Genomic DNA, 18403 nt, shown 5'->3' on the forward strand with positions numbered 1-18403 from the left:
TGGAGGGGACAATCAGCAAACATTTCTATCAAACTATAAACTATAAAACATAGCTGGAAAAAGGGGCAACATATAAGTCCAAGTTTAGTTTATTCTGTTTGCTAAACTTTATAAACAATTCTTTTCTGCTTGTTAATAGAGCATATTTAAAGGTACAGTGTGTAACATTCTGGAGGTGGCATATTTCCACTCCTCATTCGGCCCACGTAAGAGTCAGGTATGTGGAGATTTCCAGTGCACTGAAAATGCTTTTATTTCAGTATTTTTCGAGTCAGAAGGTTACATACTGGGGCTTTAAGCACATGATAAAGTCTAGTGAGTGAAGTTTTTGTTCAGTCTATCTTTTGAAAACATCAGATTATTTATTTTATTTATTTATTATTGATATCTGCCCTTCCAGTTACATTCACTTTTTAAATTATGCAGAATGATACTTTCTTATTGAGAGTATGTTCGTATATTCTCCTCCTGTTCTCTTCGGTAAATAAACGCGGCCATTGAAGCCTGAGAGTTCCCCGGGCGCACCACGTGACCGGCTCATATGATGTCGCTGTAACTGCAGCCACATCCCCACAGCTCCTCTTCTCCTCCAGAGCCTCCGCACGACACACTTTTCATTTTTTATTTCATCATTTTTAAACTACCTCCACTATTTATTATATTTATTTAAGATCGTTTGCGTTCTTTTTGACAGCGATGTGCCCACACGATTTTCCCAAAGGCCACAATTTGCAGTTTAGTAATATTTAGGTAATAGTAAGTCAGTTTTTATAACCATATTTATTATTACTTTATTTTATTTTTATATTTTTAAGGGTTTTAGTTTTGTATCGACCCGTTTTGGTTTGGGCTCCGGTTCTGGCAGGTCTCTGGAGTCGTTGGATTTCGGATTCTGGGGGTTGTTTGTGGAGAAGCGTCGCGGGCCTCGGAGCCTGAGCATCACAGGGGCCGGTCCTGAGGCACTGGGGAGCGGCTCGTGTGCGGATCAGCGGTCGGTATTTAACGGGAGCTCGGTGCGCATCCTCCGTGCACAGGTGGGGACATGGGTGACGCTTCGGCCACCAACATCAAGGTGGTGTGTCGCTTCCGGCCGCTCAACAGCGCCGAGCTGGCCCGGGGCGACAAGTACATCCCCAAGTTCCAGGGGGACGACTGCGTGGTGATGGGGGTGAGTAGCTCTGGAGGGTTTGATTTGGAGAGTTGTGCGTAACGGTGCGTAATGGTGTTCTCCAAGGCCTTTTACGCACGGACTGAGTCGCCTATTAAACTGATAAAATTGTATTTATTAGGTTAATTTCTATTTGTCAAAGGCAGATCTATCTCTGTGAAGTTATGACACGTGGTGTGGTACAAGATGGTTCATGTGTTGTAGACTGAAGCTCTTAAAGCTCTAAAAGCTTTTCTAATTGTTTGTATTGTTATTTTCATACAGACTATTTCACTTGTGTTCTTTGGTCGTACTTGTGCAGAGTTGGAATGTTTCACACTTGTCTTTTGTATCTTTACATACACGTACAGGTACACGTGCATGTACACGTACACATACACGTACATTTATGTTGTGGCTTTAAAGTTAAACAAAGGAATATTGCCTTATTCTGTAGGCTGTGAAACAGTCAGTGTGTCCCCTCTGCTTTCATGATTTTTTCCCTTTGAGAAGATCAGATGATAGTTTCTCAGTAGAGGCGTGACAGAGTCTGACCAGGCTGAGGCCGCGGGGCCCAAACCAACCAGGGGCCTAGAACACTCCACTGTTCACTGTATGTGTGTGTGTGTGTGTGTGTGTGTGTGCTGTAGCATCTGCTGCACACTGCCTTTATCAACTCAAAACTAAAACAAAATAAAACAACTTATCTCAAGACAACAGTACTACTACTACTACTACACACACACACACACACACACACACACACACACACACACATATATATATATATGATAGTAGAGTGTGGAGAGTGTCATGTCCACAGACGTGTGTCCCTGCTCCACACAGCACCTCCATGTGTGTGTCTGTGTGTGTCTGACACATACCTGTGTGTCAGTATGAGAGGGGACGTGACCAGGGACATGACAGTGTGTGTGGGTGCTGTCTATGTGGGTGCTGTCTATGTGGGTGCTGTCTATGTGGGTGCTGTCTGTGGGTAATGTCTGTGGGTGCTGTATGTGGGTGCTGTATGTGGGTGCTGTCTGTGGGTGCTGTCTGTGGGTGCTGTCTGTGTGGGTGCTGTCTGTGGGTGCTGTATGTGGGTAATGTCTGTGGGTGCTGTATGTGGGTGCTGTATGTGTGGGTGCTGTCTGTGGGTGCTGTCTGTGGGTGCTGTCTGTGTGGGTGCTGTCTGTGGGTGCTGTATGTGGGTGCTGTCTGGGTGGGTGCTGTCTGTGGGTGCTGTATGTGGGTGCTGTATGTGGGTGCTGTCTGTGTGGGTGCTGTCTGTGGGTGCTGTATGTGGGTGCTGTATGTGGTTCTGCTCTTCCACATTGTCCTGATGTTTGTTCAGTGTCTGTGATCGTCACATTGACTGACTGATGGTGCTCCACATGTGTCCAACCCACACACCTGGGTCCCCACATGCAAAGTGTGTCCTCACTACTGCAGTATGTAGTACACAGTCCTGCAGTATGTAGTACACAGTCCTGCAGTACACAGTACACAGTACTGTGATGCTGGAGGATACGTGGCCTCAGTGCAGTATTTTTACTTCATTGCTGTTCAGACGCTCACCACCAAAATCCAACATGTGACTTTATTTGTGGAACGTTTTTTTTACTCTGGTGCCATGACGACCTGTGTCCTCATCTCAAGTCCATCCACACTGTGAAAAGAAGGTATAGGGCCCGTGATTCACAGGACACAGCAGGAGGAGAAGGAGGAGAGGTCAGTTTGCTACAAACAAGCCCAGGGCTCAGTCCTGAGAGGAGCTTGAGATGGTCAGAGATGACTAGAGCTGAGACAGTGACTGCTGTGAAACAGTGTGGAGAAAACACTCGAGAAACAATAGTCACGAGACAGAGGCAATGCTCTGCTCTGGAGGCACTGAACTGATCAGACCAGTGAAGTGTATGGACTTAAATGTAGGAGCACTCCACCTCATGACATCATCAGGTTAAACAGGACATTTGAAGCCATAAAGGGCTCTGGCTCTGCAGGATCAGCCTGACCTCATGAGGACAGAGTTTAAAAATCTCACCAAACTCTCAAGTGTGTTTACGTCCAGACTTTAATGATGTGTGAAAAGGAGACGGAGCATGAGCAGAGCTCTAGATTTACTACAGAGATGAGGTGTTATTTATTATAACTCATCTTGTATTTGTGTTTGTCTTTATGTCCTCTGTCTCTCTCTCTGTCTCTCTCTCTGTCTCTCTCTCTGTCTCTCTCTCTGTCTCTCTCTCTGTCTCTCTCTCTCTCTCTCTCTCTCTCTCTGTCTCTCTCTCTCTCTCTGACTCTCTCTCTGTCTCTCTCTCTGTCTCTCTCTCTGTCTCTCTCTCTCTCTCTCTGACTCTCTCTCTGTCTCTCTCTCTGACTCTCTCTCTCTCTCTCTCTGTCTCTCTCTCTGTCTCTCTCTCTCTCTCTCTGTCTCTCTCTGTCTCTCTCTCTGTCTCTCTCTCTCTGTCTCTCTCTCTCTCTCTCTCTGTCTCTCTCTCTCTCTCTCTCTCTCTGTCTCTCTCTCTGACTCTCTCTCTGTCTCTCTCTCTGACTCTCTCTCTGTCTCTCTCTCTGACTCTCTCTCTGTCTCTCTCTCTGTCTCTCTCTCTCTCTCTCTCTGTCTCTCTCTCTCTCTCTGTCTCTCTCTCTCTCTCTCTGTCTCTCTCTCTGTCTCTCTCTCTGTCTCTCTCTCTCTCTCTCTGTCTCTCTCTCTGTCTCTCTCTCTCTCTCTCTGACTCTCTCTCTCTGTCTCTCTCTCTCTCTCTGACTCTCTCTCTGTCTCTCTCTCTGTCTCTCTCTCTGTCTCTCTCTCTGTCTCTCTCTCTGTCTCTCTCTGTCAGGGTAAACCGTTCTACTTCGACCAAGTGTTCCGCTCCAACACCACACAGGTGGAGTTTTACAACGCTGTGGCTCAGAAGATCGTCAAAGGTGAAGAGACCTGTGACAGCAGCATGTCCTACACATGTCCTACACATGTCCTACACGTGTCCTACACATGTCCTACACATGTCCTACACGTGTCCTACAGATGTCCTACACGTGTCCTACAGTCCTACACATGTCCTACACGTGTCCTACACATGTCCTACACATGTCCTACACATGTCCTACACGTGTCCTACACATGTCCTACACATGTCCTACACATGTCCTACACATGTCCTACACATGTCCTACACGTGTCCTACACATGTCCTACACATGTCCTACACATGTCCTACACATGTCCTACACATGTCCTACACATGTCCTACACATGTCCTACACGTGTCCTACACATGTCCTACACATGTCCTACACGTGTCCTACACATGTCCTACACGTGTCCTACACATGTCCTACACGTGTCCTACATCTGTGTGTCCAGATGTCCTGGAGGGTTATAATGGAACCATATTTGCTTATGGACAGACCTCCTCAGGAAAAACACACACTATGGAGGTAAGAGGCACCGTCATCTAAACCGGAGATATATATACACTCTGTCCTCTCCTCTCAGTCCTCTTGTCTCTGTCCTCTTCTCTCTGTCCTGTCCTTTGTGTTCTGTCTTTTCTGTCCTCTCTTCTCTGTCCTCTTATCTCTGTCCACTCTGAGTGCTTCTCTGAATCTTGTCCACAGGGGAAGCTCCATGACCCTGAGATGATGGGCATCATCCCCAGGATCGTGCAGGACATCTTCAACCACATCTACTCTATGGACGAGAACCTGGAGTTCCACATTAAGGTGAGTCTGATCTGCTCTGGTCTGTGGGCTCCGTCCTCTCGTCTCTGTCCTCTGTCCTTCTGCTTCTGCTGGACTCATGTTCTTCTGTGGCTTTTGCAGGTGTCCTACTTTGAGATCTACCTGGACAAAATCAAAGACCTGCTGGACAGTACGTACACTCACCATCAGTAAAATCCTGATACTTTGCAGCTGATGTCATCAACTTTCTCTGGATGTGTGATGCTAACTGTAGGCTCTGCTCTGTCTGAGGCTTTCTTAAACTTTAATCTGAGCTTTATTTGGATACAATCTGACCAGAAAGAACTGACTTAGCTGGAACTACAACAGGTGAGGTTTCATGCTGTTATTCCGACATGCCGCTGTTTAGACATTGACGTTTAATTGTCAAAGCAGCGGCATAAACATTATTTTTCAAGAGTCACTACTTCTATTTTTCAGACAGTCCACATTTCTGACATGAATAAATGTGATAGTCCATTACACTTGGCGCTCCTTTATATCATAAGGCGTTTGGGTCGGTGCAAAGCATTTGATAAGAGAACACCTGGGTCATGCATTTTAAAAACGAGCATAGACCAGCCTTCGGGAAAATATCTCATGAAATATCTCAAAACGGAGGCTGCATGGGCCTTTATATATGACGTGTCATACATGTCAATAGCAATACTAAAAAGTGTCAGAAAACACGTGAACAATGAAGGGGTGTTGGAATAGTTGGCTGATTCCTGTTTTCAGAGTATCTAAAAAACTTTTTTGCCAGTGTTTTCCAAAATTGATGGTAACTCATGGTAACTGCTGACATCACAAGGTGGAACAGTTCAGTTTTTGTTTGAGAGAAGAACTCAGCGTAAATATCCAGGGTTTTCATGTTAAAAATCCACAACACCCAACAAAACACAACTCCAAGTCTGTTTGTGATGAGTAAACAACTTTATAACACAGATCAGAAAGTGTGACATGGCCCCTTTTTTTTTTTCTTTCATAGATATAATTTTGTTTGCAAACTACATACATTACAACAAATAGAAACCAAACAACATACAAGGTACAAGACAAACATTATGATCGAAGATTAAACACAAATAGGGACAAAGGTGACAGGGGTTGGTGACAGTGTGAACCTTATGTGTGTGTGTCTGTGTTGATGATTTACTGTTGACCTGTATTATTATTATTTAATTTGAGTATTGAAAATTAGTGAAGTGTGTGTTGGAGTTTTGCCTCAGATCCCCACTCAAGTTAGAGCAGGCCAAGCCACATCCACACCCCCCATGGCGAGTGCAGGGGCCACCCCCAGGGCCCTGCATGCAACCGCCCACCAACCAGGTCGGTCAGCTCCTCGATGAACCACCTCCTGGTCTGAACGCTCCCCCTCCCTGATATATATGTACATGTGCATACATTCACACACACATTATTTGAGACAGGGACAGCGCACAATTTTAGCATTTTTCCTTAACAGGAGAGATGCATTGTACATCAGGTTGTAGCATCAGTGCTAATTTCCACCTGTCGTCCCTGGACAGATTCACTGATTGATTGTATTTAACTGACCTTAACTATCAACTGTTCTTGGAGAAATGTGTAGCATGTTTTGGGTTGATGGGGGAAACCGGAGCGCCTGGAGGAAACCCGGAACCTTCTTGCTGTGAGGCATGAGTGCTAGCCACTCAGCCACCTGCCTACACAGGAACATGCACACACATCCACATACACACAAACCTGCACACACACTCACACATTCACACATTCACACATTCACACACATGAACCCACATTCATCCCTGGTTGACTTGTGATGCATTGAAAAAAAGTTGGGTGTGATGCATTAAAAGTATGAGGGAGGTGAGGAGCTTGGAGGTAGAACAGAGAGTGAAGCCAGCACAGCGGGGAGGCCCTGAGGGGACAGGAGAGCACGCACCCAGGCACCTGTAGGTGGATCCCCACACCCAACACCCAGGCGACAGCAGAGAGGGCCCAGCCCGCTAGGGACCTGAGGCAGATAACTTCTGCGCTGCATTCCTAAGTGTATTAAAGTAATATTTGATATAGCCTGTCTACCCCATCCCTGTTTCTTTATAAAATAAAGTGGTGTGTGAGTGTATGACATTGCGTGTGTTTGTACAGGTGTGTGAGTGTGTATGGGTGTGTGTGTTGTGTTTATGTGTATGTGCATGTGTATGTACTCTCAGGACTTCATCATCTATTTTAATGTCAGGCAAAAGGTGGTTGGCTACCAGACAAAGACAAGAGTTAAGGAACAAGGAGATGAATAATCCAATATGAAATTACATTTTGTAGAAAATGGAGGAAGGTGGACCAGGGTGAGTGTGGTGCTGTTGTGCTGACGGGGGTAGTAGATGTGTATTCCAGAGAGATATGGTCAATGAGTAGGTTTTTCCAGTGTGTCAGATGTATGTTGTGTCTTGATTTCCAGTTCATAAGTTCATAGTTTTCTTGGCGATAGTTAGGGCCACAAGAAGAAGTTTATGGTTTGTGTTATCTATTGTGATTATTGAAAGGTCTCCTAGAAGGCAGAGTGAGGAGGACATGGGGATGCGACAAGCCATAAAGTGGGATAGTGAGTCTGTGATTTCTTCCCAAAAGTGCCTGATGGACCCTTTTTGAATATTTAAGGGATAAATCATAATGCAGTGTGATGTTTTTGAGTTTGAGGTACTAGAAATCCTTAAATGTGCAGTCAAAAGTACAGCCTAAGATGATTTGGGCCAATTCAGCAAGAGGCCAGAGCTAAGCGCCAACAGATATTGGTCCTTGGGCCGTAGTTTGGACACTCAGTGTAAGTTAGATGGACCCATGCACAGCAGGTTTTAGTCCATGTGACAGAGCAGAGGAGTGGAGTACTCAGTTACATTTACTTGAGAAACCTTTTAAAGAAATTGTACTGAACTGTTGCCTGGAAAAATCCATCTGTGTACAGTGGCTGATATGGATCTGTAGAACAAACACACAGCGAGAGAGAGAGATCCTTCTGCACTTCCAGCCAAACTGAACTGTAGTATTGAAGTATTAGAGTAAAAGTGACAAAAGTTTTATGTGATAATATGAAATGATTTGAAAATGTGTGTTTCTTGCAGCTCCTTCAGATCTGATCGAGTTTGTCTCATTTTTGTGTCTGTCCTTTGAAAATTCCAGATTTTGTGACTTATTTAACGTTTTGTCCTTCACATTACATTAACTTTAAATTTATCAAAATCAAATGTTACATCCAAACAGTCACTCTTTAGTTTTATTTTGAATTCTTATTTGAGTCCAATGTTTGGCCTCTCCCCCATTTCTGATACTTAAATATGTTTAAACATTTCCAAATGCAGAACACTGATGTTTCTTTCCCACAGTAACAAAGACCAACCTGTCTGTGCACGAGGACAAGAACAGAGTCCCGTATGTGAAGGTGAGACTGCAGAGCACACGTCTCATTCTCGACTCTCACACTGTCGAAGAAGACACGGCTTTAAAGAAATATGATGCAAAAGTGACTTTTTAGAGCCATGCACCATGTTACATGTTATAACATTGTCCCCTCATCAGAAACAGGCCTGAAGAGGGTTTACATGTCATCCATGCATGTTTGAGTCATTTAGTGATCTCTCCCAGGCCCTATTTAAACCCTCCTTATAGTTAGCTGTAAGACTGTGTATAAGGCTCCGCCCACAAGCCTACATCCCCCATGCTCCCACACAACAATTGTCCACAAAACTACACAGCAACTTGACAAACCTGATGTGATGTGCAGTTTTTTATGAGTGGGATGCACACTCACTGTGTTGTGATAGTGCTCTGAAGGGGGAGTGACTTAGTGTAGTTACACAACAAGAATATCTTCTAGTATAAATAACAACAAGGATCAGCACAGAGTTCTGACCAGTGGCTCTCCCTCTGAATGTGGCATGTTGAAGGTTGTGGTACATTCACATGTGAGAATGTGAGCATGGCTCTGGTGCTCACAAGTGCCCATCCTCTGCACTAACAATAAAACATCTAACATAATATGCGTGAGAATGAATGAGAGGTGTCACTTCCACGCTCCAGAGACAGATCAGAGCCTGAACACTGTGCTGTTGTGCTTGTGTCCTCAGGGCAGCACTGAGCGCTTCGTGTGCACTCCAGAGGAGGTCATGGAAGCCATAGATGAAGGCAAGAGCAACCGCCACGTGGCCTTCACAAGTGAGTGTGCTCCTGGGGTCTGCCTGGTCTGCTGACTGAGAAACAGGGACAAACAAACACTGAGGATGCTCTCCCTGTCACACTGGAGACTTACTGTATATGACATCACTGTCAAGTTACACTCCAATAGTGTTGACATGATACGGACATTTCAAACTCAGGAACAGACTACTAAAAAATACTCAAAAATACTCAATACTGATTCTGATTCCACATTCATCATAAAAAACTCTTTCTTTGGACCAGTCATTCTGGTCTGCACTAATCATTTACACTACATTGAATAGAATACAAGTTAAAACAATCTACCAGTGATGTTAATACTGAATGTAAACTAAGAGTATTGAAAGCTGATTTAAAATCTTTTTACTTTTATGCTTGTGTGAACAGCCGTCCACAGCCTCGTCAACATGAAATAATCATACTTTCTTTGACATCATTATCATACATAGTCACAGTACTTAGTATCAGTTAGTATCTGATTTTTGATTCCTTTGACAGCTCGACTCTTTTGTTGGAGTAGGCTTGTTTTTCCTGCAGCAGTAGATGTATGAACAATGTTCTGTGTGTTACAGACATGAATGCAGACAGCTCCAGGAGCCACAGCATCTTCATCATCAACATCAAACAGGAGAACACTCAAACAGACCAGAAGATGACTGGGAAGCTCTACCTGGTGGATCTGGCAGGGAGCGAGAAGGTACAGGCTCTGGCTCCCACCAACACAATGTGCTTCCACCAACAGTGTCCCTGATCAGATCTGTGATGTCAGGAGTTTTGTGCTGAGTTTGAACTTTCTCATTACAAGTTACAAGTGACTCTCTACACTGAAGTCGTACATAGATACTATTACTAGAGTGAACAGTGAGTGATAGTTTTGTAGTAGTGTGGTATCATTCTCCTGGCTGGGTGCAAGTGCTATAATACACAGATACACTGATAGTTGTGTGTATTAGTTGTATGTATGTTAGTGTACTGGTGTTGTGTCACTCTCCTGGCTGGGTGCAGGTGCTGTTATACACAGAATAATAGTTGTGTGTATTAGTTGTATGTATGTTAGTGTACTGGTGTTGTGTCACTCTCCTGGCTGGGTGCAGGTGCTGTTATACACAGAATAATAGTTGTGTGTATTAGTTGTATGTATGTTAGTGTACTGGTGTTGTGTCACTCTCCTGGCTGGGTGCAGGTGGGGAAGACGGGGGCAGAGGGCACGGTTCTGGACGAGGCCAAAATGATCAACAAGTCTCTGTCTGCTCTGGGCAACGTCATCTCTGCTCTGGCTGAGGGCTCGGTGAGGAACACACACACTCACATACACATACATACACACACAGGCACACACACACATACACAGTATTATATATTATAATATGTCAGCTTTTACACACTATTAGCAGAGTACTTGTAATGCAGCTTTAGCTTTAAGAAATTTGAATAAACACAATAGTATGTCTCAGGCATGTTGTAGTCATGTTTGACATTTAGAAACTTCGATTTTTCAAATGTATTAATGACACTGTATCTGATTTTTACCATCTACAGAACTAGTTCATTTGAAACAATTTGCAGTGGTTTGTTCTTCCTCACTTACCTTATGCATTCAGAGCATCTAAATGATTCACCACAGTGAGTTTATAAGCACTTTTCACAGTTCTAATGCGTTCAGACTTTGGTGTCAGGTGCATCACTTGACAATAATCACATCATGTACATGTACATGTAGAGTAACAGTATTTGTCTGTGGTCAGACCTATGTCCCGTACAGAGACAGTAAGATGACGAGGATCCTGCAGGACTCTCTGGGGGGAAACTGTCGCACCACCATGGTGATCTGTTGCTCCCCTTCAGAGTTCAACGATGTGGAGACCCGCTCCACCCTGCTCTTTGGACAGAGGTACTGCCTGACCTGTGAGACCAGAGCGCTCACACTACACTGACATGTAGAGCTGGAGCTAATTCACACACTCAAACTTCTCCTCACTGCTGTTGCCACCTGTAAATCCTGAGAATGGTTTCTCTATCATTAGTCTATTAAAACAGACCTATTCTGCAAAACGGACTTTTCAAACATGTTATGGGTGTTTCCCTTTTCATTTACACTCTCAAAGTTGTATGTGGAGTGATTTGTGCATGTTTGAGCAATCTTAAATTTATTACTTATTTTTAAGACACAGTTTTGGCGATCAACTCCTGTTTTCACCACCACCAGTACACGTCCACTGTGACGTACGCACAGATTTATTTTCTTAATCAGTGATACATGTAGGATTCAGAAGTACTGTATAGTCTTTTTGGTAAAGACGAAAAACTCCCAACACAGAGCTTGTGATAACGTTTCCGTCAGCTCCCACAGTTTTGTAAAGCAGACGTCAGCAGACTTGTTTCTTTTATGAAGATGTTTCAGATGAATATCGTGATTTAAAATGTGCAATTTACAACATAATGATCCTCAGGGGTGATGGATTAGAACTATAGAGCGACAGCAGTTTTCTTTAACACACATGTGGTTGACTAAGATACTATGGACAGATGAATGGACTAAATGACAACTTAAGGCATATTAAAGCCCATTTCACATGTAAATCTGTAAAACAAACAAACAAACAAAAAGCAATAACTGATCTACTACTTTAAGTGCATTTCTAAAAGGCGTGTAAATGTGAGACTCTGATTTGGCGTTTCTAATTCTAGTTTCTTAAGCGAGCGAGCTAGTGTGAGCACAATTATCAGATCCATGGTTTTCACGCACAGCTGGGCTCCACTGAAAACTGCTGCAGGGAAAATCTGAGTCAGCGGGCTGCGGTTCGCTTGGGCGGCTTTGAAAACCTGTGCGGCTGCATATTAATATATTCTATCACTAATTTGGAAATCTCCCCATTAATCACACGACCAGTCAAAAGTCTGGACACATCTTCTCATTCTGTGTTTCTTCTTTATATTTAATACTTTTTCTGAAAACATCAAATATATGAAGTGAGATGTATGAAACTATGTAGTAAAAAAAACATGTAACATAAATAACTCAGAATATCTTTCATATTTTTGATTCAGATTCTTAAGTGTCCATTGTGCTGCAAACCCTTGGCCTTCTCTAAATGAGTTTTATGATGAAGTCTCCTGAAATGGTTTCTACGTCAGAGCTGTGTGTGCTCAGGGTTTATAGGTCGAACGGCAAGAGTGAGAAAAACAGTGATCAAAGCAAAAGGTCAAGAACAATCTAAAATACAAAACATGTGTGGAGTTATTTTATACTTTTTTTACCAGGACTAAACCAGGACTGAACCACATTTCGACTAGGACTGAACCAAGTCTAAACCAGGACTCAGCTAGGACTAAACCTGGACTAAACCAGAACTAAACCAGGTCTAAACCAGGACTGAACCAGGACTAAACCAGGACTGAACTAGGACTCAGATAGGACTACTGGTAGTGTACATTAGTTGTTGTTTTTTTTGTTTTTTTTTGTGACTGGAGCTACACAGAAAAAGTGGTCTGACCAGTTCTCTGGAGAAATCAGACTTTAGCATCAGCTTGTCTCCATGGAGATAGTATTAAGCTGTCTGAAATGTTTCACAGTGTGGCATTAAACTTATCCAACTGCCATTTATTCAGTTATGAGTGTTTTTATTGCTACAGCCAGCGCACCATCCTCTCCACAGACCTGACCGGTATCTTGGTCTGGTGGCATCTCCTTGTTTCTTGTTTCCATGGAGATAGTTAAGTTCAATGCCATACTGTGAAACATTCCAAGCAGAGCAATCACATCGTCATAGCGACAGAAAAGTGACATAATGCACCTTTAGTGGGACAGCAGGTGACTCAGAGTGTGTTTGGGACGTGACCTTCTAGAGCAAAGACCATCAAGAACAACGTGAGCCTGAACGTGGAGCTGACGGCCGAGCAGTGGAAGAAGAAGTGGGAAAAGGAGAAGGACAAGAACAAGACCCTGAGGAGAACCGTGAGCGGGCTGGAGGCGGAGCTGGCCCGCTGGAGGAAAGGTCAGGAAAACTACGACTGAACCAGGATTAAGCCAAAACTAAACCAGGACAAAACCAGGACTGAAAAAAGAGTTTTCTAGGACTGAACCAGGACTAAACCAGGACTGAGCTACCACTGAACCAGGACTGAACAAGGATTAAACCAAAACTAAATCAGGCCTGAACCAGGACTGAACAAAGAGCTGGCTAGGACTAAACCAAATCTAACCTAGAATTAAACCAGGACTAAACCATGACTGAACTAGGTCAAATCCAGGATTAAACCAGGACTAAACCAGGACTAAACCATGATTGAGCTTCCACTGAACCAGGATTCAACCAGGACTGAATCAGATCTAAACCAGGACTAAACCAGGACTCAACCAAGTCTATTCCAGGATTAAACCCGGACTAAACCAGGACAGAGCTACCACTGAAACCAGGACTGAACCAGGTCTAAACCAGGATTAAACCAGGACTGACCTACTACTGAACCAATATTAAACCAGGACTAAACCAGAACTGAACAAGATCTAATCTAGGATTAAACCTGGACTAAAACCAGGAGTGAGCCACCACTGAACCAAGATTAAACCAAGATTAAACCAGAACTAAACCAGGACTGAACTAGATCAAATCCAGGATTAAACCAGAACTAAGCCAGTACTAAACCAGATCTAACCCAGGACTAAACCAGGACTGAACCAGAACTAAACTTCAATTATACTGGTGTTGAGCTTGGACTGAACCAGGACTAAATCAGATCTAAACCTAGACTACATCAGGGATGAGCTAGGACTGAACCAGGATTGTGTTAGAATTTAGACAAAAACAAAACCTTGACTGAATCAAGACTAAACCAGGACTGAACCAGGACTTTATTCTAGACTACTGACTGTGGTCTTGTCCACTTGTAGACAGAATGAGTGAATGAAGCTTCATGCACTGTGATTCCTCCTGCAGGTGAGACGGTGTCGGTGGAGGAGCAGTTTGACAAAGAGAAGGCCAGTGCAGAGGTGCAGGCTCTGGACATGGCCCCTAACAATGACAAGGCGGCCCCCAGCGCGGCCCCCAGCGCGGCCCCCAGCGCGGCCCCTGGAGCTCCAGGGAACAAGCTCACAGACGCAGAGAAGGAGAAGTACGAGGCAGAACTGGCCAAACTCTACAAGGAGATGGACGACAAGGTGAGAGGAGTGAAAACAACACAGATGACTTCAGGGAGATGTCAGATGGTGTTAGGGAAAAGCTCTAGAATGATCCAGAAGGTATGAACCAGGACTAAACCAGGACTAAACCAGGACTGAACAAAGATTAAACCAGGACTGAACCAGGACTGAATCAGGACTAAACCAGGACTAAACTAGGGTTGAACCAGAAGTGGAAGTATTTTCTCTTTGAGAAAAGAACCTAAATGTGCAGGTTTGTGTGCTGAACTTGTGTGAATGAAACAAAGTCACTCCAGGTGTGTTTGTGATGAGGAAACTCCATTAGAACAGATCAGAAAAGTGTAAACTGTTGTTATTGGAAGTGTAATTACATTTTACTTTATACTGATGTTACAGTGCTGTTGCCATGGTGATAAGGTATCATAACTAAAAGTGTGATTCCACCAGTGCTCTTGTGATGCTTCTGCAGAGTCACGTCACGTCTGACCTGACCCTGACCTGACCCTCTTGATCGGTGTGAGCTCTTGGACCCTGCTCTCTGGTCAGACTTTGCCTGTTTGCTGTGTCCCTCAAACATGTCTCTTGTCTCTGGTCTTGTTCCTCCTTCAGGATGAGGAGATCAACCAGCAGTCTCAGCTGTTGGAGAAGCTGAAGGAGCAGATGTTGGACCAGGAGGAGGTGACACACACTACACTTCACTGTCCACTGTACCAAACACTACTGCATCTTCTCACAAGAGTCCAGGGAGCTCAGTGAGTGTGTTTCCATACACTCAAAGAAACCAGGACTCTCATCCCTCTGTGGACATTGAGTGTGTACACATGCACATTGAGTGTGTACACATGCACATTGAGTGTGTACACATGCACATCAGTATCCTGGTTATTATCCATGTCTTGGTTATGGCAGTATTTGGGATACTGTGTTTACATGCACTCTGAGAAACCGGGACACTGATATTTGTGTATACATGATCAAATAGAGTATCCTGGTTTCTTGACATAATCTTACAAATGCTCAAAAATTAACTTAATCTAAGTTAATAAACCAGGAAAATACAAACAACCGTGAACAACCATGAAACCTGGGAGGTTCTAACCAGCGGTGAGGAGCTATGAGATATCCCACAATCCACCCAACGTGTAGATTTTTTATTAAAATATTCTGCATAAATGAACTTTATAACAAACCATAACCACATCAGCCTGTTTGATAATTCAGCTTTGCCACATTTGTTTATGTTTTACTGAAACGAAACTTAAAACCACATGGCTAATTTACATAAAGTGTTAGTGGTGATAAAAACATTCTCAAATGTAAAAGTAAAAAAACAAAAAGCAAAACAAAACAAAACAGAATATGTCACTTTTCTGTGAAGGGCCCATTACCAGTGTTGGGAAAGGTGACTTTTAAAATGTAATCCCCTACAGATTACAGATTACAGATTACACACCCCAAAATGTAGTTTGTAACGTAATCCATTAAATTACTTAAAGTGAGTAACGTAATCTGATTACTTTGGATTACTTGATATTGTCATGTTTTTTTAAACGACATGAATGTAACAACCACATCCTGAAAATTCTTGTTTGTTGTCTTCAAATTGTCTGAGCCCAAGTCTCCATGAATAAGCAACTGTTTGCTGTAGAGAAACAAAGACCACGAGATCTTAATATAAGAGGTTTTGTCTGTTAAAAGACAGAAACAAGATCAGTCTTTCCTTCACCAGATTAAAAAATATTATTGATAGAGAAATAATTTTTTATATGAGATCATCTTAAATTATGTCAACCTACTGTTAGGTGTCATGTTGTTTAGACCTGGTTTAGTCCTGGTTTAGTCCTGATTTTTAGACCTGGTTTAGACCAGGTCTAGATCAGGTCTTTAGTTCTGGTTTAGTCGTGGTTTAGTCCTAGTTTAGACCTGGTTCAGTCCTGCTTTAGTCCTAGTTTAGTCCTAGTTTAGTCCTGGTTTAGTCCTGGGTTAGTCCTGGTTTAGTTCTGGTGTTAGTTCTGGTTTAGAGGTGCACAGGAGGAAGCGCGGTTTACGCGAGAAAACACAGGTCCACACGCGGCGCACGAGACGGCGGTGTCCACGCTGTAACTACGGAAGGAGACGTGGTCCGCGGGTTCTCAGGTTAATGATGATGATGAAGGTGTGTGTTTGTGTGTGTGTTTGTGTGTGTGTTGTGTGTGTGTGTGTGTGTTTGTGTGTGTTTGTGTGTGTGTGTGTGTTGTGTGTGTGTGTGTGTGTGTGTGTGTGTGTGTGTGTGTGTGTGTGTGTGTGTGTTTGTGTGTGTTTGTGTGTGTGTGTGTGTGTGTGTGTGTGTTGTGTTTGTGTGTGTGTGTGTGTGTGTGTGTGTTTGTGTGTGTGTTTGTGTGTGTGTGTCCACTCATGTGGCAGGTCATTATAGGACAGTAGTGCAGATATTATGAGTCTATGCAGGTTGTTTTCACCAGTGCCAGTAGCTCCGGTTTCACATTTAAGTTGTAGGCGATTTTATATATATATTTTTTATATTTATCTCACATCGGGAGAAGAATTTCCAAGACACAAATGCGTTTTTACCAATGCACTGCTGCTTCCACTGTGTGACTGACACCGCCAACTTTAACATGACGTTTACATCGCTCTTATTGTGCACGTTCTGTTTGGGCTTCAGGCAATGAGTGGAATTACTGAAATAAAAAAAATAAATAAATGGGATGTAGCACAAAATGTGAAAACAGGAAAATACCGCCTTGTAATCCACTTATTTCAGCAAAGTAACTGTAATCCAATTACCACTCATTGAAACAGTAACTGTAACGGAATACAGTTACTCATAATTTGTACTCTGATTACGTAACAGCGGTACATGTAATCCGTTACTCCCCAACACTGCCCATTACCTACATAAAAATAAGTCTCCATAAAGAAAATAGCTTTTTATTTTTCAGTCCAGATCTAAAACGTAGTGGAGTAGAAAGTACAAATACATGCTCCTGAATGTAATGAAGTAAAAGTAAAAAGTATTCACTGTAAAAATCACTTCAGTACTTTTAACTTTTGTACTCCCAACAACAACAACAACAACAACAACAACAACAACATATTGACCCATAGTGCAATTTTTAATAGTTTGTCTACTTATTTCACTGTAATATGCAAACATGGTACTCACTGTAGTATGATCTGGTTGACTTGTGTGCTGTGTGTGCTGTGTGTACTGTGTGTGTATTGTGTGTACCAGCTGCTGACGTCCTCGCGCCGAGACCATGACACTCTGCAGACGGAGCTGAACAGACTGTTAGCGGAGAACGAGGCGTCAAAGGAGGAGGTGAAGGAGGTGCTGCAGGCCCTGGAGGAGCTGGCAGTGAACTATGACCAGAAGAGCCAGGAGGTGGAGATCAAGACCAGGGAGTTTGAGGCTCTGAGTGAGGAGCTCAACCAGAAGTCTGTGAGTCTGTGAGCTAAGACTCCCATGTTACATCAACGTTTAAGCTTGTGACAATCTGCCAGTGTCTGTTGTTAAAAGTGTTTTGTGTTGACCAACAGAGGGCGTCTAACTAACCCAAGTCCTCTCCATTTGTCTCTCAGAGCTCCCTGGCCTCCATCGACTCAGAGCTGCAGAAGCTCAAGGAGATGACCAACCACCAGAAGAAGAGGGTCACAGAGATGATGGCCTCCTTGCTCAAAGACCTGGCTGAGATCGGCATCGCAGTGGGCAGCAACGACATCAAGGTGGCGCTATGACAAACCTCCATTACCATCTGTGTATCCAACGTAAACATGTGTGTTCCTTTAGCAACAGGAGAGCAGTGGGCTGATAGACGAGGAGTTCACCATGGTGCGGCTCTACATCAGTAAGATGAAGTCTGAGGTGAAGAGCACGGTGAAGCGCAGCAAGCAGCTGGAGAGCTCCCAGGCCGAGAGCATCCAGAAGGCCAAGGACACCGAGAGGGAGCTGACCGCCTGTCAACTGCGCATCTCCCAGGTAACAATGTCTCCTAAGTAACAGCGTTTCCCAGGTAACAGGTCCTATCCTCCGTCCTCCAGGTCCTAGATAACCCCCCAAAGTAACCAAATGTCTCAGGTAAAATTGTAAATAGTAATGTTAGATAGTAAATACTTGTGTAAAATATGTCTGTAAAAGTGTTCAACTTTAACTTTACTTTAGAACTGACCGTCTACATCAGAGATGTCTGACTGTGGTCTGGGGGCCA

The 18403-nt window shown here is 43.6% G+C and overlaps 1 protein-coding gene across 1 annotated transcript in view; it reads left to right on the top strand.

The window, feature by feature from the left end:
- Positions 1 to 1042: 1042 nt before the first annotated feature.
- LOC110174650 (kinesin-1 heavy chain-like) overlaps positions 1043 to 18403 on the top strand; it is a 26589-nt gene continuing 9228 nt past the window's right edge. The window contains exons 1-16 of the mRNA XM_055150838.1: positions 1043 to 1168; positions 3985 to 4072; positions 4512 to 4585; positions 4763 to 4867; positions 4967 to 5015; positions 8227 to 8282; positions 8968 to 9055; positions 9631 to 9755; positions 10242 to 10346; positions 10804 to 10949; positions 12905 to 13053; positions 13996 to 14216; positions 14808 to 14876; positions 17431 to 17637; positions 17778 to 17924; positions 17986 to 18174. Coding sequence (XP_055006813.1) covers positions 1043 to 1168; positions 3985 to 4072; positions 4512 to 4585; positions 4763 to 4867; positions 4967 to 5015; positions 8227 to 8282; positions 8968 to 9055; positions 9631 to 9755; positions 10242 to 10346; positions 10804 to 10949; positions 12905 to 13053; positions 13996 to 14216; positions 14808 to 14876; positions 17431 to 17637; positions 17778 to 17924; positions 17986 to 18174 — 1944 coding nt within the window. The remainder of the gene's footprint in view (positions 1169 to 3984; positions 4073 to 4511; positions 4586 to 4762; positions 4868 to 4966; positions 5016 to 8226; positions 8283 to 8967; positions 9056 to 9630; positions 9756 to 10241; positions 10347 to 10803; positions 10950 to 12904; positions 13054 to 13995; positions 14217 to 14807; positions 14877 to 17430; positions 17638 to 17777; positions 17925 to 17985; positions 18175 to 18403) is intronic.

The sequence above is a fragment of the Boleophthalmus pectinirostris genome, unplaced genomic scaffold (genome assembly GCF_026225935.1).
Source record: "Boleophthalmus pectinirostris isolate CB_2022bp ecotype Guang Dong unplaced genomic scaffold, ASM2622593v1 HiC_scaffold_15, whole genome shotgun sequence".
In the NCBI taxonomy this organism is placed as follows: domain Eukaryota; kingdom Metazoa; phylum Chordata; class Actinopteri; order Gobiiformes; family Gobiidae; genus Boleophthalmus; species Boleophthalmus pectinirostris.